Genomic DNA, 17,939 nt, shown 5'->3' on the forward strand with positions numbered 1-17,939 from the left:
AGGCAAGGATGACTTCTGTGGGCTGGTGCTGCCCGTCAGTGTGGTTTCTTTAACCAGTTATGGCTGTTGAGGTGTTCTGCTGCCTGCCTCCCCATCTCCTGGCTTAAAAGACACTAACCCACACTGGTCTGGAGCTGAAACATTTATGAAATCTTTATGGGCTTTTGAAAAGATTTTAATTCCCTGACAGTGCTGCTTTCACAAAAAAAAAAAAAAAAAAAAATTATGACTCAATGAGCAATTATAGGTTTAACAGCTGCTGAACGGCCACGACAGCTGCCGGAGCAGCTTGGCACAGCTCAGCGTGGTGGCTGAGGAGCCAGCGAGGCTTCCTGGAAAGCGATGCTGGGACCGAGCCGCCCCGTGCTGACCTTCCCAGGCTGCAGGACCCCGGCTGAGCTCCTGGGGCATGCCCCCCCCTCTTGGTACCCCTCTCCCGTGGGCCTCGGTGCCCGGAATCCTGGGCACGAAGAGGCTCTGCCTGGCGCAGGTCCCTGCTGCGTGGGAGGCGGCGAGGCTGGGGCGGGGGCTGGCCAGCTCTCAGCTGCACCCAGAGAGCCGGTGGGGTGCTGGTGGGTGCTGCAGGAGGGGTTGTCACCCCCTGCAGAAACCTTCAGGCCATCGGTGGCAGCTTCCCTGGAGGAGGGTGGGGCTGGGGGGCTCTTGACCCTGCGGCTGGACCCTCTCGGGGGGCACTTTGGCATCACCTGAGCTGCCAGCTCCTGTCTCCATGGGGTACAGCAGACCCTGCACAGCCGTTTTGGGAGGGTCCGGTGTTCATGAATCACGTACTACTAGTTGCTGCACTGGCAGCAGCTGGTGGCGGCACCAGCTCCATGCCCTGGTGTGTGTGGACAGGGTGTCAGGGGGGCATGCACGGGCAGGGGCCAGCAGCCCAAGGTGGGTCAGTGCCAGTGGCTTGGGGCTGCTCCTTGTGGAGCTGGTCTGTGCAAGGGAAGGTTTTGCAATAATCAGCTGCTTGGAATTGCTTTGCAGGACTCTCACTTGCTGTCCCTCCTTGTCCATCACAGGTGCTTGCAGTGGTGCCTCAAGGTGGGCTCCTCCTTGTCGTCCCCTTTCCTATCCACTGGTGATTTGGGACCCCGATGATGCGCAGGAGGGGGGTCTCCAGGCAGGACATGGGCAAGGCTCACGGTCCTGTGGCTCCACATTTGGGATGGGAAATGTCTCGATGGCATCGTGTCTGGGACAGCCTTTTGCTGCTCCATTACCACCACCTGGCACCTGGCTCACCGGTGAGGTGCCATCGCGGCAGCACCCCCTGCACGGTGAGATGCTCAGAGCTGCTGGAGGCTGACAATGCAGCTCGCCGTGAAGAAGTAGAGCACTGAGTTAATTGTAAAACTTCTTATTTACTGAATGTGGAGCTGCTGAACTCTGCAAACAGGAAGAAAAGCGAAGCTTCAGCCCTGATGAGTGCCCATTCCCTCACAGGCTCATTTCTCCTCTTTTGAATGCAAAAAGCTGCTGTAGAGAAATGAGCACGGGGGTGGGAGAAACTTTGTGAGCAACTGCAGTGAGACGGAGGATTTGGATGTGCTGTTCCTTCTGCTAATCTGTCCCACAGCATGTTGGTGTCATGCATCTGGAGACGACCTTCCCTCTGTTTAGAGATTTGTCTTCATTTTCAGAAATATCTGCAGCAAACTAAAAGGTTTAAGGGCGATGAGTCTCTGTTGGCCTTGGCACAGACATTATCTCAGGGACAAGTTGAACTAAACATGAGAAAAGAGGTGTCTCTGGGAGGATTAGCCAGCACTGCTGAGATGCATATCGCATTGACTGCCTTGCCCTGTCTCTGTGCATGTTTCTGGACAGGAAAACAAGTTTACTTGCAGCCTGTTAAGAGTTTGGTTTAAGGCAGCCAAGGCTGGGTCTGTGTGGGAAGGAGATGGGAGCAAACAGGGCTGGGCAAACTTGTATGGGAAACAGAGAGCAGAGCATGAAGTTAGCAGTAGTGAAAACATTTTCATGAGGAATTTCATCAGCAAAGGCCATTTGTGTGGTGGGGAGCCAGCGCCCGGCAGAGCTGGGCTCCCCTTGGTGGGCGCAGACCCAGGGGTTCCACTGAAGACAGTCTGCGTGAGCCCATCGGATCCGACCCTCCGGCTGGCAGCACCTCCTCCCTCCCTCCCGCCCGGCATTTTCACTCCTCTTTTTGACACAGCAAAGTGTCACCAGCTCAGTGACAGGCTAGAATGGGCATGAAAGTTTAGGTTAATTTAAAAAATCCCTGCATGCAGGCTTGCTAAATATACCATGAAAACTTCAGGAAATGGGAAAGACGGCGAGAGGAATATTGCATTAGCTTGAGTGATGCGAATGGCTGCCTTCGGAGGAGGAAGCCAGCAGCCACCGTGGAGCGGGAGCGACTCATCCCTGCTCCCCAGAGCTGGAGCAGTGGGAGACATGGGGTGGGCGAGAGGTGGAGGGGGAGCGACTCATCCCTGCTCCCCAGAGCTGGAGCAGTGGGAGACATGGGGTGGGCGAGAGGCTTCATCCCTGCGCTTCCCAGTTTCCACGCCTGGCAGGGAGGGTATGGCCCCCTTTCCTCCTGGTGTGGTGGAGGCAGGATGAGGCTGTAAGGGTTAATGTACATGAAAAAAGTCTGTGGAGGAGCTGCAGCCCTGTCTCTGCTCCTGGGAGAGGAAGGCTACGCGGCAATCGTCAAGCTCCTGACAGCTAAGGTAATGCAAGGTTTGAGATCCATTAGAGTGCCTGTAATTATTTATAGGGAGAGAAAAAAAAAAACACCCTACATTGTGAAAATCAGATGGCATGGCAAATAAATGCACCAAGCTTTGGAGAAAGGATTCTTAAAACCCGAAGTAGTTTATAATGAGAGCCGTGCCGAGGCTCAGCAGGGCCACGGTTCCTCAGGACCCAAGCCTGGCTCCGGTGGGCGAGGAAAGGGGCTTGGGGTGGACAGGCATCACCCGGCACTGCTTGGGCCATCTGCTTGTGTCCTGGGATCAGAACCCAGACCAGAACCCGACATCAGACCTAGAAACAGCTGCTGCGGAGGAGCGAGGAGCTCAGTCTCTCTGCTCCTAGTTTCCACCTCCCCGGTAGCGGCGGTCCCTGGAGCCCTCCTATAGCCGTGGTCCTCGGAGCAGCACGGGGTCTGCCCTGGCTTCCAGCAGCCTCCACCCCTCCGCCAGCGACTTCACGGGGCTGGTCGGACAACTTCATCTTGGCATCAATTCCACTTCTTAGCGCAGGCGAGAGCTCCTGGAGATGAGAGGCTCTGAGTGCTTCTGCTCGGGAGGAGAGTGCTCTTGGCCGGAGAGCCCAGCAGGGCAGAGCAATTCCCTTGCAGCTGGGCTGCAAAGCTTAATTAGCAGTTTTGCGAAGCGCTTTGAGATCCTCTTCAAAATGTCCTGGAGGAGGGCAAAATGTGATTATATAACGTGTCTAGACAGTATATTCCTTGGGGTGGGGAACAGCGCTTTTTTCTGTCTTCTCTTCTATGTCAACGCTGTGTGGCCCCGCTCAAAGGTCCTGGGAGCTGCTAAAATATTAAGAACAACAACAATAATAGGACAACACACGCTTTTGCACTCAAAAATATGTTGATCTTAGCAGAAGCCAGCTGTGTGTCAGCAAAGGAGCCTTTGCCAGGCTGGTGCCTTGTGCTTCAGCTACGATGACTTAACAGCATCTCCCCGCACGTCCCCCCCTGCCCAGCTTCATCCTCCTGGAGCTGCTGGGCTCCTCCGGAGCAGCTGGACTGTCCGGGCAGGGTGCAAGGAGTTATCCCACCGTGCTGCCAGCTCTTTGCACCGCTGCCATGCTCTGCATCAGACTGGGGGCTCTGCCACCAAGGTCAGTCCCCCACGGTGCCACCTCCCCTGTCCCCTCCGAGAGGCCCTGGAGAGCTGGGCTGGCTGCTGCCGCTCGGGGCTACGGGACTGGGGACCATGGTCTTGGTGGGACCAAGCCCTGACCCTCTGTGCCCCATGGCACTGGTGGCACTGGGTGTTTCTGTGCCTTGAAACCAGGGTGCCACGTGGCACTGGTGGCACTACTGGGTGTCTCTGTGCCCTCAAACCGGGGTGCCCTCCCCACAGCCCCGCTGGGGCACCTCCTCCGCCTGCCCAGCCACGCACCTGGCTGGCCCCCCCAGATCCCGGGGGTGCCCAGGGGGCTGTGACAACACAGCCGAGCAGGGGGTCCCGGGGGTCCCCAGACCCCGCTCCACCGGCTGCAGCAGGCTTGTCCCAGCCCGGGGCACAGGGCACCCGGGGGTGCGCGACGCCCCCCCCGGACCCCGCTGCGGGATGCAGCACCGGGAGGAGCCGCCGCCGTCCCCCCCTCCCACCCGGTACGGGCGCCGGGGGGGGGGGGAGGGGGGGGCGACGGCGGCGCGCGCGCTGCCTTCACACCCCCCCTTCCTCCTCCTCTTCCTCCTCCTCCTCCTCCTCCTCCTCCTCCTCCGGGAGCGCGCTCGCCCAGCCGGGAGCGAGCAGCCGGCGGGAGGATGCTGCAAACGGCGGCGGAGCCGGGCGGCTGGGCAGGTAGGGCGGGCGGGGGGCAGGGGCGGCCCGGGCTGCGGCCCCCGAGAGTTGCGGCCGTAGTAAAGTTGTCGGGGGGGTGGAGGGGGATGGGGGATGTGTGATGCGCTGGGGAGGCACCGCGGAGCCGGGAGAAAGGTTGGATGTTCGCCCGGGGGGATGCTCCGGTCCCCGCTCTCCATCCCGGCTCTGGGAAGGGGGAAGCCTGGCTGCGCAGCGCCGTGCACCGGGGCGGCGGGGGGGCGCGGAGCCCCCCGGTCCCACTGACCCCCCCTCCTCGGGAGGTGTCAGGTCAGGAGGGAAACTTCTGCAGAGGAACTTTGCCGCGGACCCGGCTGCAGCCCCTTCTCCCGGCGTGGGGCCGCCTTTCCCACGGGGAGTGGGACCCGCGTGGGGGTGCGGTGGGTGGCGGTGTCCCCTCGGTTCCCCTCTGCCAAGGTGCCCGCACCATCGGGGTGCGGGGCGTGCGATCCCCACGGGCATGCTTGGGTCTGCCGCCAGCGCCTGGGCCCAGGTGTCATTTGCCAAGGTGCAGGCACGCAAGCTGGGTTGCGTGGCGTGACCTGGGGGGGTGCGTGGGTGGGTGGTGCGTGGTGGGGGCTGTGTCCTTGGGCACCGCCTGGGCCCTGCTGCGCCGGTCAGGGTGTCGGGGTGCTCAGCACACCCTGCGCGTCCCATGGCTCAGCCGCAGGGTGCCCGGGGGTGCTCACATCCCTGCGTTGGTTGAGGCACCGAGAGGTTTGTGTTGGAAATGGAGCCGAGGCTGGCTGGCTGTCTCCACAAGGGGTACTCGGCTTTTAAAGAAAAGGACTTTCAGTGAAGCCTTACAAAAGCACTTTCTGTTGGCGATGTGGGCAGTCAGCGTGTGTCTCGGGTGGCCGCAGCCCAGGGCAGAGCACGGTCCCCCTGATCGGGCACATGCCTGCAGCGTAACGCGCCGAGTGGCAGCCAATGTGGATACAGAAGCAGCATCCTCACTCAGAAGATCCCCTCAGCTTTTACCGTCCATATACTTTGCTATTAACTTGAAGCAGTTATTGCTGAAGCTTTTGATGAGTTGTGCATCGGGGTGGGGTAGGGCTGGCAAACCCCACGGATCCCGGAGCGCAGGGGCATGCCGGTGCCTGCCCTTGACGGCGCGGCGGCAGGGCTGCAAGTGCTGATCGTGCTGGATGTTCGTGTGGGAAAACAACTTCTTGCACAGAAGCTGAACTCCTGGCTCTCCTTGGCACGTGTGGCTGCTTTTTATTTCCAGAGTGAAGCTTGAAAGCGCATCTTAAATACAGGAGATGATTCTGCATGAAGGTAAGGGTTTTAGGGCCCAGCTTTGCACTCCTGGAGGATTTAAGGGTTCTGGGTTAATTCACCGGTGTGAAGGGCATCAGCACCAGATCTGTTGCCACCTTTCTGCGAGGGCTGTGAGGGCTGGATGGGGCTGTGGGTCCCATGCAAGCTGGCAGCACCCCCTGCCCCGAGTGGAGCACGGCAGTGGGGTTTTCAGTGAAAATATGAGGCAGGAGCTGGCCTCGTGCCGCTCGGTGCTGCGCAAAACCCGTCTTCGTCTCCTTGATTATCCAGGGTGCCTGAACAGGGAGCTGAGATGTTTTGTGTAAGCTGCTGCGTCTGCATGTGGGGCACGGTGCCTGAAAATAGCATCAATGGGCAGTGCCGCTGTATGTGACGGTCTGTGAATAAATGAGGCTCTGTCCCCGGCTGCCAGCCTGGCCAGGAGTTCCTGCAGCCAATGCAAGTAAAATCCACCATCACTGACTTTTTTTTTTTTTTTTTTTAAGTGGCTGCAGGTGTTTTCCAAGCCCAGCCTTGGCTTTTCTGAGTGATGTTTGTCACTTGACTGAAACGGCTCCGTGGGGATGGCAGCAACTGCACTGGTCCCTCAGTAGCTGCCGGTGTGACTCTGCTGCCGAGAAACTCTCCTGCCAGATGTAGAGTTCAGAGTCGGTCGGGTAACACTGTGTGCCATGGGGTTCTTGCTCGTTTTGTCATCTGCCACGTGCATTAAAAAAAAGACCGGTGTAAGCCTGGATGTGGCTCTCTGTATGTAAATGCACAGGGCTTTGCTATGCGTTAGCAGGAGGGTGACGTCACACCGAGCTGTGACTTCCCGCTGTGCATCTTGTGTTGTGCACAAGCATCCCTGAGCTCTTGCATCGTGCTGGGCTGGGTCTCTGGAGTGGGCTGCTCTGGCTGCTGGAGTGATGTTCAGCTTTGACAAAACAGCCAGTCTCTGGTATGGATAAATCAGGTTGGTGGGCTTAATGGTCCCAAAAATAAGAAATATTGGTCGGGGCTGGTGGCTTCCTGGCCTCGGGGCTGCGTCCCCGTTGCTCAACTGTGCGGGGACGTGTGTTGTGGCTGGGGGGGGTGAGGGCTGGGGGTCCAGCTGCTCGGCAAAGCCTGACAGTGGATGCTGTGAGGAGATGCCGTCCCACTGGAGCGTGTGCTGCCGGCTGGATCGGGGCTGCCTCGCCATCCCTCCCCTCCTGCCTGTCTTCTCCTGTCTCTTTCAGCACAAAGAAGCGAGACACCCAACTCAGACGTGCCGAGTCTATTTTTGCTGGCAAGGAGGAGTATAAATACCGCAGAACTTGAGGTGCAAAACTGAATGGGCTGCACAGCAGCACTGCACCCAAAACTGTGGGGTTTCCCCTCCCGCTTGCAGTGCTCCCCTCCGGGTTGTGTTTTGAGGCTGGTTTGCTCCCTGGGCTGTTTATCTGGGGTTGGCTGCCTGTCTACCCAGCCATTGTGGCATGGGACAAGCGTCCCATCAATGGGCTGATGGGGATGGGGACAGGGACGGGCAGAGCTGCCCCAGCCCACCCCGGCTGCACCTCCTGCTGTTTATCCCTGTGGGTTGGTGCAGAGCCTGGAGTGTTGATGTGGCCCCAGCAGAGCAGGATCAGGAGCTCACCTGGCTGTGGCTGTCTACGGCCATTCCAACCCCAAAATACTCCTGAAGTATTGCCCCAGCACCCTTGAACATCAGCTGGTGGCCGCTAAAGGAATCCTGGTCTTGGGACTGTTATTTGCTGTATTTCTGAAGATCTTGCCCTTGCTTTGGCTTTTATCTGGCATTTCTGGGGAGACTGCGTATTTCTACAAGTGCACAGTGTAAATCTACTATTGAATAAATAAGAACCTTTGCACAGATGCTCTCGGTCCAGTACTGAACATGTTAATCAAGTTGCTTTACACTGTTGAATTTCCAGGACTGGAAGCAAACTTGTCCTGGAAGCTCGGGACAATCCGCAAAGTGTGCTAGATGTCAACATCATCGGGATAGAGAGCCCCTCTGCTCTGCATCCCATCAAGCTACTTTTCTTGTTCTCAGCTCAGGTGGGGCTGGCGTTTGAATTTTCTGAACCCAGAGCCCACGGTTCTGCAGCCCTTTAATCATTCCTAGGGAAAATAAAAATGCAAAATGTGCACCCGGAGCAGGGTAATGAAGCCCATGAGGGTCTATTTGTCAATTTAGAAACAATATTGTGATGTACAAAGGCTGTTTCTTAGCCTGATGTTCTGAGATTGCCTCCAAAATAGTGTCATAATTTATGTGCCAGGAAGCCCCTGTCAAGAATTATATCTGTGCTCTCAAGGAAATCCAGTCTGCGGCTGCATGGTAACAAGTGCTCATTTTTTATTAGAACCACAACAATTTATTTGCAAGTCGTAAAAGAGTACCTGCGTATTTAAGGAGCCTTGAGCCCTCAGCTGGCGAGCTGCAGGCATGGGAGGTACCCACAGAGGGTCCCGGTTTCCAGTGGGAAGCTCACCCAGTGCTCCCCTGGGATGCCATGGATGTGGGTTTTTCTCTTTCAGAGGCATTACAACATCCTTCCGTGGCCAAACCACCGGCGTGCCCAGCCTGGCCGCGGCTGTGGGGCTGGGCAGGTGCTTTTGCTCCTCAGGGCCACGGCGGGGGGGCTGGCCTGGCTCTTGCCCCATGGTGCAGGCAGGGGATGGGGGCTGAGCACCCTGGCGCTTTGCTCTGCAGAGCCGAGGGCTGGAGGGGATGCTCCCCACGAGCACTCCTGGCTTTGCAGGGTCTGAAGGCAGGGAAGGGTCCCCCTGCTGCCAGAGGGCCATTTGGTGGTTGGGTTTTGGTTCTTACTATAAAAAAAAAAATAATCATTTTTTTTCCCCTGCAATATAAACAGCCTTTCCCCAGAATGGACATACCAGCCAGGTGCCGGGAGAGGGGCTCTCGCAGGACCCCCGGGAGGTGCTGCCGTGCCACCAGGGTGGGCAGCATGAGACAATCACGGGGGCCGGGAAATCACCAGGATCTTCCTTGTGGGGATTTGAGGAGCTCTTGGGGCTAGGCAGGGCCCGAATGGTGCAGTGTGCTGAGCCCCAGTGCTGGTGGGGTGGGGGGGCGCTGCCTGGCTCCGGCGGGGCTCCAAGCCCTCGATGCAAACAGATCTGTGCTGCTTTGAAATGGGAACGTGTCCCAGTCATGATTTCCCCTGGCCTAATTATGGAAAATTTTTTAATTAGTTGAGAGAAAGATCACTTGGAAATTGCAAGGGGAAACTGTTTTGAGGTTAAATCCTAATCGGTGCCCATATCTGCCTGAAGATGGGAGCTGCAAACCTCTGTAGAGGCTGCAGCAGCCGGGGTGGCCGAGGAGGCCTGTGGCATGCCCTGCCGCTCGCCGAACGGCAAAGGCGCGGGGCTCCTTTGGCCAACAGGCTTGATCCTAGAGGAATTACAGCCATCTGGGTTTAGCTGGCCTTGGCTCTGAGCGCCAGGCTGTCACTTCATACTCCGTGGGGTCTGGGCTGGTGGAGATGCTTTTTGTCTGCCGAGGGGAGGTACCTGCAGGAGGGGGCTGCTCGGCTCGGCTCGACCGTGGCCGTGGGAGCGAAGGGTCTTTTGCCACCGTCCTATGTGGTTCCCGCTGCCGGCTCCCTGCCCCTCTTGCTCCAGGCACCCTCTGCTCCATGTGAATGGATCCCCCACACTAGGCTGGTTTTTCTCCCCTCCCAGTTCGGGTGAGTCCTGGTGGTCCGGTGGGAGCCCACGGTGGTGCAGGGTTTGGGGGGGGTGCGTCAGCGCGGCACGCACGCCTCGCCGGCCCCCCAGGACCCGCTCCCCGCCGCCTGCTCCTCCTGCTCCCAGCCCAATGCGTCGCATTCTCCGAGGCTGTGGGATTCACCCAGTATCAGCAGGTCGAGGAGCCCTGGGGAGCTGGGGAGGATGACAGAGCAGTAACTGGGGGGTTTATATCGCTTGGGCACAGCTCCGGGCTGGGCACACCTGGGGGCAGGACCCATGGGCAGGGGATGCTGGGGCAATCTCGGGGCGGGGGGGGGGGGGGGGGGCGCTGGGCTGTGCAGCACTGAGGGGCAGATGCCACTGGCTGTCCCCAGCGTTCTTCTTCCAGTTTGGGTATTTCTGGCTCTGACGTCTGGTTGCTGGCTCTTGCGCCGCATGGGTGGTGGGGATGAAGGAGCTGTTGAATTGTGGGGTGGGTTTCACCAGTGCAAGATCAGAGGCTGCTTTTTCACCTTCCTTTCACCTACCCAGGTTCTTTCAGACACTCTGTCTGGCCTTTGAACTGGGGAAAGTAACGGCAGCCCGCTGCAGCTGGGAGCGGCGGGTCACATCTTTGTAAAAACCTGAGTGGGCAAAGGGCAAGAGCTTTTTAGGGTTATTTTTCCCTTTGTCTGTTGGAGCATGAGAGACATGAGACCGGTGACCTGGTCCTTGCAGGTGCCCCCGAGGTTGCTGCCCTGGCTGTCTGGCTGCTCCCTGGACCCCGCCAAGCCCAGGACCGGCATGGCAGAGATGCCCGGTGGCCACCAGTAGTGGTTACTGGAAACCAGACCTCCAAAGTGAGACCCCAGCCACTTTCAGAAGAGGGATGAAGCTGAACAGGCCTTGGCCTCATCCTGCCAGGGCGTTGATGCTGGCTGCAGGCAAGCAAGGTACAGCACCCGGAGGGATTTCTGTCTGAAACACTTCAAGCTCTTTCCTCCGGGCAGCAGCAGTTCCCGGGGTGGTGCCAGCGGCAGGACCCTGCCCCAGTGCCACGGCCTTCGGTGGGGCTGGTTTCCCAGGCTTTCTGTGTGCCTCACCAGCAGCCTGCGGGCTGTGACAGCTGGTGTGGAGGGAACGCTCCTGCTGGGCCAGTGGAAGAAGCAGAAGCTGTCCAGCATGCCAGGTCCATCCCTGTGAAGGAGGTATGCGCATGGGGGACCTGATCCCTCTTCCCTGCCAGCAGCCGGGGAGCTCCTTGCCCAGCTGCTCTTGCCCGTTGCCACCTGCCAGCTGGTCCCAAGGGGGGCTGAGGAAGAGCATGAGTGACCTGGCTCTGCCCTGTGTGGCACATCCCCAAGGCACGGTGACATTGACAGGGGCTGCTCCAGTGCCTGGAGATGCGGTCAGAGCTCTGCACTCAGATGTTTCTCGGTGGCCCTGACCAAGAAGCTCCCTGCGGTTTTTGTGGATGTGGGTAATTTCTGGCACCCGCGTTGGCGCAGAACTTTGGCATTTGGTTCCTCGCACGACTTTGCTTCAATAATTCTCAGCGAGCCCAGGCAGGTAATTCGTGGGTATGGAACTTCCCCACCATCTTAGTGGAGAAATAATTGAAGGCTTTGTGCCGCTCCCTCATCCAGCACCACCACCATCCGCTGCGCTCTTCTCTTTTAATCTGCAAGTTGCAAAGATGTAAAAAAGAAGAATGGCAGCTAGAATGAATATTTTTAAAACCAAGAACACTGCTCAGGGACAGATTTGAGGTGCCAGGGCTGGCTAGGAGGACGTGATGTCCTGTCTGTGCTGGGGGCAATGGCAGCGCCAGGAGCCCCTGCCCAAAGCAGTGCTGCTCAGCACCGGAGCAGAGCTCACCGACAGACCTCGACCCCTGGCAGGATCTGACCCACCTCTCAAAGGGAATCGCTTCTTCTTTGGCTCTTTGTCCTCATGCTGAGCCTGGCAGAGGAGATGCTGATAGGGGCTGGGATGTGACCCTGGGGGGGGACCTCGTGTTGCGTTCCTGGGAGCAAAGTGGGGCAGCCAGGAGCCTCACGCGTGTCACTGTGCCCCTGCCCTGCACTCCCCAGCCTTCGGGGGGGTCGGTTGTTTATTGGGAAGCGAAATAACCGCAGCTGGGCTCCTCCAGGCTGTTTTTTTTCGTGTTTTGGTTTGTTTTTTTTTTTTTTTTTTAAAGTGTCACTTTTCCCCTTACTGTTTGTCATCTGCTCCCCTCAGCCTGCCCTCGTCCCCCCAGGAACACGTGGTGCTGGGGACGCCAGCACCGCCGCTGTTTGTCTTGGTCAGGAGCGCCGATGCTTTGCATTCGTTTGAAGTGCTGAAGACATCTCAGCACAGAGCCTGTCTGTGCACTGGGAGTTGGAGTTTCTTCTGAGGAGCCCTGAAATGTTTTTAGGAAAAAAAAAAAAAAATTCCCAAACAAGGGAAGCTTGTTACCGAGCCGGCAGGAGCCGGGGGAGCAGCACAGAGCAGGCTTCTGGCAGGATGGGGGGGGCGAGACCCTGCAGTCCCCCCCAGCAGCAGAGCCCTCCGGCCCATCATCGGGTGCACTTCATTGCACGCAAGGGCAGAGCCTATAAATATCCCAACTCCAAATTTTCAAGAAGTATTAGGAACTCTCCAGGCTTATTTTTGAGCGCTGTTACGAAAGGGCTTTAGCGGATTAAAGCGTGCCCAGATTAATCTGTGCTCCGGAAGGCACAGGGTGTGGGAAGGGCAGCCCTGACGCCCTGGGGACGTGGTGCAGGGGGGTCACCAGGGCTCCTGGGCTCCCCATCCCATCGGAGCATGGGGCAGCAGCAGCAGTCAGACTGTGGGGCCACAGCTGGTGGGGCAGGGATGGATGCTTTGGCAGCCGCTGGGCTTCCAGTCCCCCACTTACCCTCCAGCCCCGCTGGGCACCCCAGACCCAGCCAGCATCCATAGGGATGCAGATTTTCACAGCTCAATGTCAAATTTCTGTCCTCTCCACTTTCCGCAGGAGGCAATTAGCCAACAGGCATAATAACAATTTAGTAAGTGTGTCAAAATAGCGAGCCAGTCATGGTGTAGGGCAGGCTGTGCCTTTGGAGAAGCTTTCCATGGGGTGAGGATGTGGCAGGTGGCTTTTCAAATGGGAACACAGAAATCTGAGGGTCTGGCTGCTCATCCCACGCCTGTGTGCGAGCTTGCTCCTGCCTGGGAGCGGCTGCGGAGCTCAGGGAAGGACTCGGGACAGGCACCCCAGCGCTTTAATCCGTGCCAGTGTCTCACCTCCCCGGCCAGATGCGGAAGGGAGATTATTTGTGCTGCTCCATTGCTGCTGGAAGGCACGTGGCGTTGCGGGGCTGGGAGCTCGCAGGGCAGGATGAGTGCAGGCTTAGGCAGTGGACGAGTCAAGGGGATTTGCAGAGCCCCGGCAGCCACCTGCACCACCTGGAGCTCTCGTGACACTGGCACTGCTGCGGTGCCCGTGGGCTCCATGCGGCAGCGAGCGCGGCCGGGGGAAGCACCGAGGTGGGCTCTGGCGGTGGGAAATCCATCTCCAGCACCTGCCTGGGTTTGGCCTCTGCTTAGCAGTGGGGAAGCTTTTTGGTTCGTCCTTGGGAGCATCCCCCTCTCTAAAGACTTGGGCAAATCCTCTCTTTGGCGAGGAAGGTGGCAGCGTGCACGGTGAGATGCTGACAGGCGGCAGCGTCCCCCCCAGTGCCTGGGAGGCAATTCCCCACTGCCCACCCCACCCCCCCCAGGTGACAAAGGAGCTTTTTCTTCTCCTGCCAGTTGCGGGGAGCCCAACCCCTCTGCAGCCCCCGCAGGAGATAACGCGGGCTGTGGAGGGCCGGAGATAACAGCAGGCAGGGGAGGATGGAGGTCCGGGGGGTCAGGGCCAGCATGGAGCTGCAGCAGGGTCCCCACTCAGTGTGTCCCCCGGCAGGGAGGGTGATGGGGAGAGGCACTGGCTGGTGGCACAGTGCCAGCTGCACCACTAATAAACAGCCGGCCCATTTGAATACTAATTAGCACATGGCACATGAAGCCCGTTTTGGCTGTGGATGGAGTGAAGGGTGGTAGGTCCTGGGGGGCTGGCGTGGAGCAGGGGGCTGCATGAAGGCGGTCGCTGGTCCTGGGGGGCTGCAGAGGGTCAGGACAGTGGGCTCTGCCCCCAGCACAGGGACAGCTTGTGTGGGCAGGGTCACAAAGATGCTTCTGTGGAGAATTTGGCCCCTCTGCCTGACCCGGCCCCCGGCAGCGCTTTGGTGGGGTGTAAATCAGTAATCAAAAGCAGGAAGGCCCTGCAGACCCCAGACCTCGGCAGCGCAGGGGTCTTGCAGACCATACACGGAAGCCCCAGCAGCCACGGCTGCAGTCCGGAGTCCTCTATGCATTGCCAAAATTACTGCATTTCTTCACCTGCTGACAAGGCGTTGGAAAAGGGAGGAATTTTTAAAACATAAACCAAATAAAATTAGGTCTTCTGGTAAGGGATTAAATCAGGGCCCTCAGCTGTATTTATAGAAGGTTCAAAAGTAAATCTGTTCTCAGACTGAATAAATATTTTGCTCAGGCAGGCGCGATCTTCAGTTCATCTGTCTTGGAAAGACTTGACTGAGAGGGGAATTGATTTTCTTCAGCTTGAACAAAGCAAGCAACTCTCAAACCCAGATAGATAGTGAAGTCCCATTATCGGCTAAAATGGGGAAGCAGCTGGGAAGTCATTAAAGAGAAAGTGAAAATGAAGCTGCTTTAAGGAGGCAGCAATTCCCTGACCCCGCTGTGATGGCTGGGGCTGCCACCCCCAGGAGCTGCTCTGGGGACGTGTTGGTCCAGCCCCATGAGAGCATTTGGCAACACCGGGTGACCACCTGCCATCAACACCAGCAGCTCCCCAGGGCAGGTGGGAGTGGTGGGCACTGGTTTTGCTGGCTGCACTGGGGCAGGGACCACCTGCCCATGGCCCTGTGCTGGGGACGTGGCACGGTGGACCCGAGGGTGGCTGAGCTGGGATGGAGGGGGATCGGTGCAGGCATGGCATGGTGGTAGTGCCAAGGACATGGACCCCAACCTCTGCTCCAGCACTGATGACCTGGAGGTCTGGAAATGCTGGCAGCTGGGCTGGGAGCTGCCCAGAGTTGGGCAGAGGTTCTCCCCGGCAGCGTTCGCCCCGACATTGGCTTGTTTCGCAGCAGAACTCCAGCTCAAAGAGCTTGTTAATTCAAGCCGGCACCTGGTGTTTTCAGACATCAGTTACTGCTAAGACAAGAGCTTAGTGCTTTGCTCTTGACAAAAGCTGCTGCCGGGTCAGCTCCAGCGTGGCGTGAACTACGCGGCGAGTGCTGCCAGGGCTGCCGGTGCCGCCTGGCAAACCGGGGCTGCAGCACTCCCCTTGCCTTTTCCCAGGTCATCCAGGGAAAAATGAAAGGGAGAACTAAGAAAAAGCCAAAACCCTTGGCAGCCTTGATTTCTTCTCTTTTTATTTCCTGAGAACTGCATCAAGCGAATGCCTGTCTGCAGAAGCTCCCCAGCCCCAGGAGCTCCCCAGCTCCAGTCCTGCCCTGGAGCCCAGCCCTGCCGTGAGGGATGTCCCAGGGCAGGCGCAGGATGCTCCTGGCCGGGCCCATCTGATGCCCACCTGGCTCTCTCACTGCTGGACCTGGCCTTCCCCATCACTGCTGTCCCTCTGGCCGACCCTAAACCAGCTTTTCCCCCATCCCAGTCTGGGACACCCCGGGTGGGTGGGAGCAGTGGCAGTGCCAGGCGAGGGTTTGCTGTGTGAGCTCTGTCCGCCCCGTTCTAAAAAAAGCCACAAGATGAGCAAAATTATCCGCTGAGTCACTAATCATTCACTTGCTGCTTTAGTCACCAGCTTTCCCACACTGGGGGGACGTTTGCTGCTGAGGGGGCATAAACTGAATTGTAATTGCGCTAAATAGATGTGGCTGAGAGAAATAAAGAGCTGCTGCTGCACGCGCAGCTTCTGACACCAGATGGATCATCGGGCTCTACAGCCACCGGAGGTGCTCAATTAATGATGACTCCCTAACAAACCCATTGATTAATAGCACCCGTGTGCTGCAGCACCGAGGTGTGCTCCCCGCAGAGGTGGTGGCAGCGGAGCAGCTGCTGCCTGTGTCCCGTGTCCCGTGTCACTGTGTCCTGTCCCTGCCCTGTAGCCCCTCTCCACAAGCATCGCATCTCCTGCTGAGGGATGCGAGCTGCTTTTCCATGGGGTGCTGGTGTGGTGGGAGCATCCTCTGCTCGGGAAGGGTTGCTGGGGGTTGGAACCGTGGTTGGGTGACCATAGTGGAGGCACGTCTGAGATCCCGGGATTTGGGAAAGCAAAGCTGCCTCCTGTCCCCATCACCTGAGCCGGAGGTTCTTGTCCTTCAAGCAGAAAATTCTGCTGGAGAGCTGGGATTTGCCACGGTTCTTTCTCAAATGTGTGACCATGACCTGGAAATACTGAGAAAGGATCGAGCCAGGGCTGCAAACCTGCCTGTGAACGCGTACGGCCGGCAGGCAGGGCTCCTCCAGCACGGGTGCCAGCAGGCATCTTCTGGGGGACAGCTTTGCTCTGCCACTTGCCTCACAGCCTCTCGGATGAGGAAAGAGGGATTATTGCTCAGGTGTCAACACGTTTGCAGCTGCAAATGCAGGGGGACAGATGCTGCTGGCGGGGCGGGGGGGGGCACAGGTGGGTGTCACATTGCTGGAGCCTCCAGACAGAAATAGCTCCCTGCACAGCCCCATTTCCAGCGAGCCCACGGGAGCTCAGCATCGGCTGCTCCATCCCTGGAAGAGGCTCACTCTCACAGGGGGGTGGGTGCTGCGGGGGAGAAAGGAGCTGGGAGCTGTGGGGTAGCCCTGAGTCTGCAAATCATGGCTGTGTGCGTAGAGCAGGGGCCTCTCTGGGTTTGGTGCAGAACAGTGGGGAACTGGGCTATGGATGGGCCCTTTGTCTGCTGGTGCTGTGCTGGTGCAGGGGGGGTCCTGTCCTGGAGCCCAGCCCTGCCGCAAGGGATGGCCCAGGGCAGGCGCAGGATGCTCCTGGCTGGGCACCACGTGGCATCTCTGATGCCCATCTGGCTCTATCGGTGCTGGACCTGGCCACCTCCATCACTGCTGTCCCTCTGACCGGCCGCAAACCAGCTTTTTCCCCATCCCGGGTGGGTGTCAGCGTGGTGGGGCTGAGCCGGGTGGTTGGGCGGTGCCGATGCCTCCCTGCCTCCCCCCGCGCCCAACACGAAGAGCTCTCTTTTAGCCGAATAACCCCGCCGTGCTGGAGCCAAACGCATGTGAAAGGGCCTGTCTCCGAGCAGGAAAGAGCCATAAAGGGCCTATTTATGTAGCTGGCTCCTTGCAATGTTTTCAGACACAGCCCTCGCATGTTTTCATAACAGCAACGCCTCCAATCTCTCACCAGCTGCCAGCAGAGACGAGCCTTTCGCCGCTGTCCTCCGCTTGCATCCTGGCGTGCCCGGGGCCCTGGGTGGCCGCGGTTGGTGCCAGGGCAGCGCTGGGCTTGGCGGGGTGGGCGCAGGATGCGGGCGCTGCGGTGTTGGCTGCTTGGCGCAGGGCTGGCATGCTGCGCGCCCACCGCTCGGTGATGCTCCGGCTGCCCTCCCCGGGTACCGAGCATCTGGGTAGCGCGCAGGGCTGCAGCCGGCGTGGGGGCACGTGTGTGGGGGTCGAAATGTGGGGCTCCTCTTCCACCCTTCCTGCACGTCCCTGTTTGGAGCGTGTGCTGCCCCTCCAGCTCTCCTGTGCGCTCGGGAGCAACACTCACCCTTGGCAAGGGGCTGGCCAGCTGCTGGTGTTCCAGTTGGGATGCCGGCCCCAGCACGGGCAGCGGAGGCAGCCTGCAGGACCGTGCCTTGGCTCCCTCTGCCGATCCTGCCTGCGAGGGTGGCTCTGTGCCCACCCATGGGCAGCTCGGACCCTTGGCATGGACGGGCCGTGGTGTCTGGCGGCCGTGCATCCCAGGATGTGGACTTGCCAGCACCTCTGCCCGGGCCACCTTCCCACCGTCTTCCCTATCACCTGGAATTTGCTGGCGGGCAGCGCTGAGCACGGGGCTGCATCCTGCGCCTGGCTGGAGGAACGGCAGCTCCCCAGCTTCGCCCTGGGAATGCCGCTGTGGAAGAACCAGCCTCTCCTCCAGCCATGGCTCCCCTGCTGCTCATCGGCCACGTGCCCGGGTCGACGGGAGCTGCCTGCTCGGTGCCCAGTGCCGCCATCCCCCTGTGTCAGGCACCCGCCGGTGACAGCAAGGCAGCCCCCGCGGTGGCAGCGCCACAGTGGTGGCAGTGCCATGCGTGCTGACTGGTGTGGGAGGCAGGTGAGCGGCAGAGGAGGGAGATCTTTCCCGTTCAGCACCGATGCGCGGGAGGGAAGCAGGCACCGAGTGCC

The 17,939-nt window shown here is 59.1% G+C and overlaps 1 protein-coding gene across 1 annotated transcript in view; it reads left to right on the forward strand.

The window, feature by feature from the left end:
* Positions 1-4,460: 4,460 nt before the first annotated feature.
* ZNF385C (zinc finger protein 385C) overlaps positions 4,461-17,939 on the forward strand; it is an 80,832-nt gene continuing 67,353 nt past the window's right edge. Inside the window, exon 1 of the mRNA XM_037410958.1 lies at positions 4,461-4,538. Within this exon, the coding sequence (XP_037266855.1) occupies positions 4,502-4,538 (37 nt within the window). The 5' untranslated portion in view covers positions 4,461-4,501. The remainder of the gene's footprint in view (positions 4,539-17,939) is intronic.

The sequence above is a fragment of the Falco rusticolus genome, chromosome 18, assembly GCF_015220075.1.
Source record: "Falco rusticolus isolate bFalRus1 chromosome 18, bFalRus1.pri, whole genome shotgun sequence".
Lineage (NCBI taxonomy): Eukaryota > Metazoa > Chordata > Aves > Falconiformes > Falconidae > Falco > Falco rusticolus.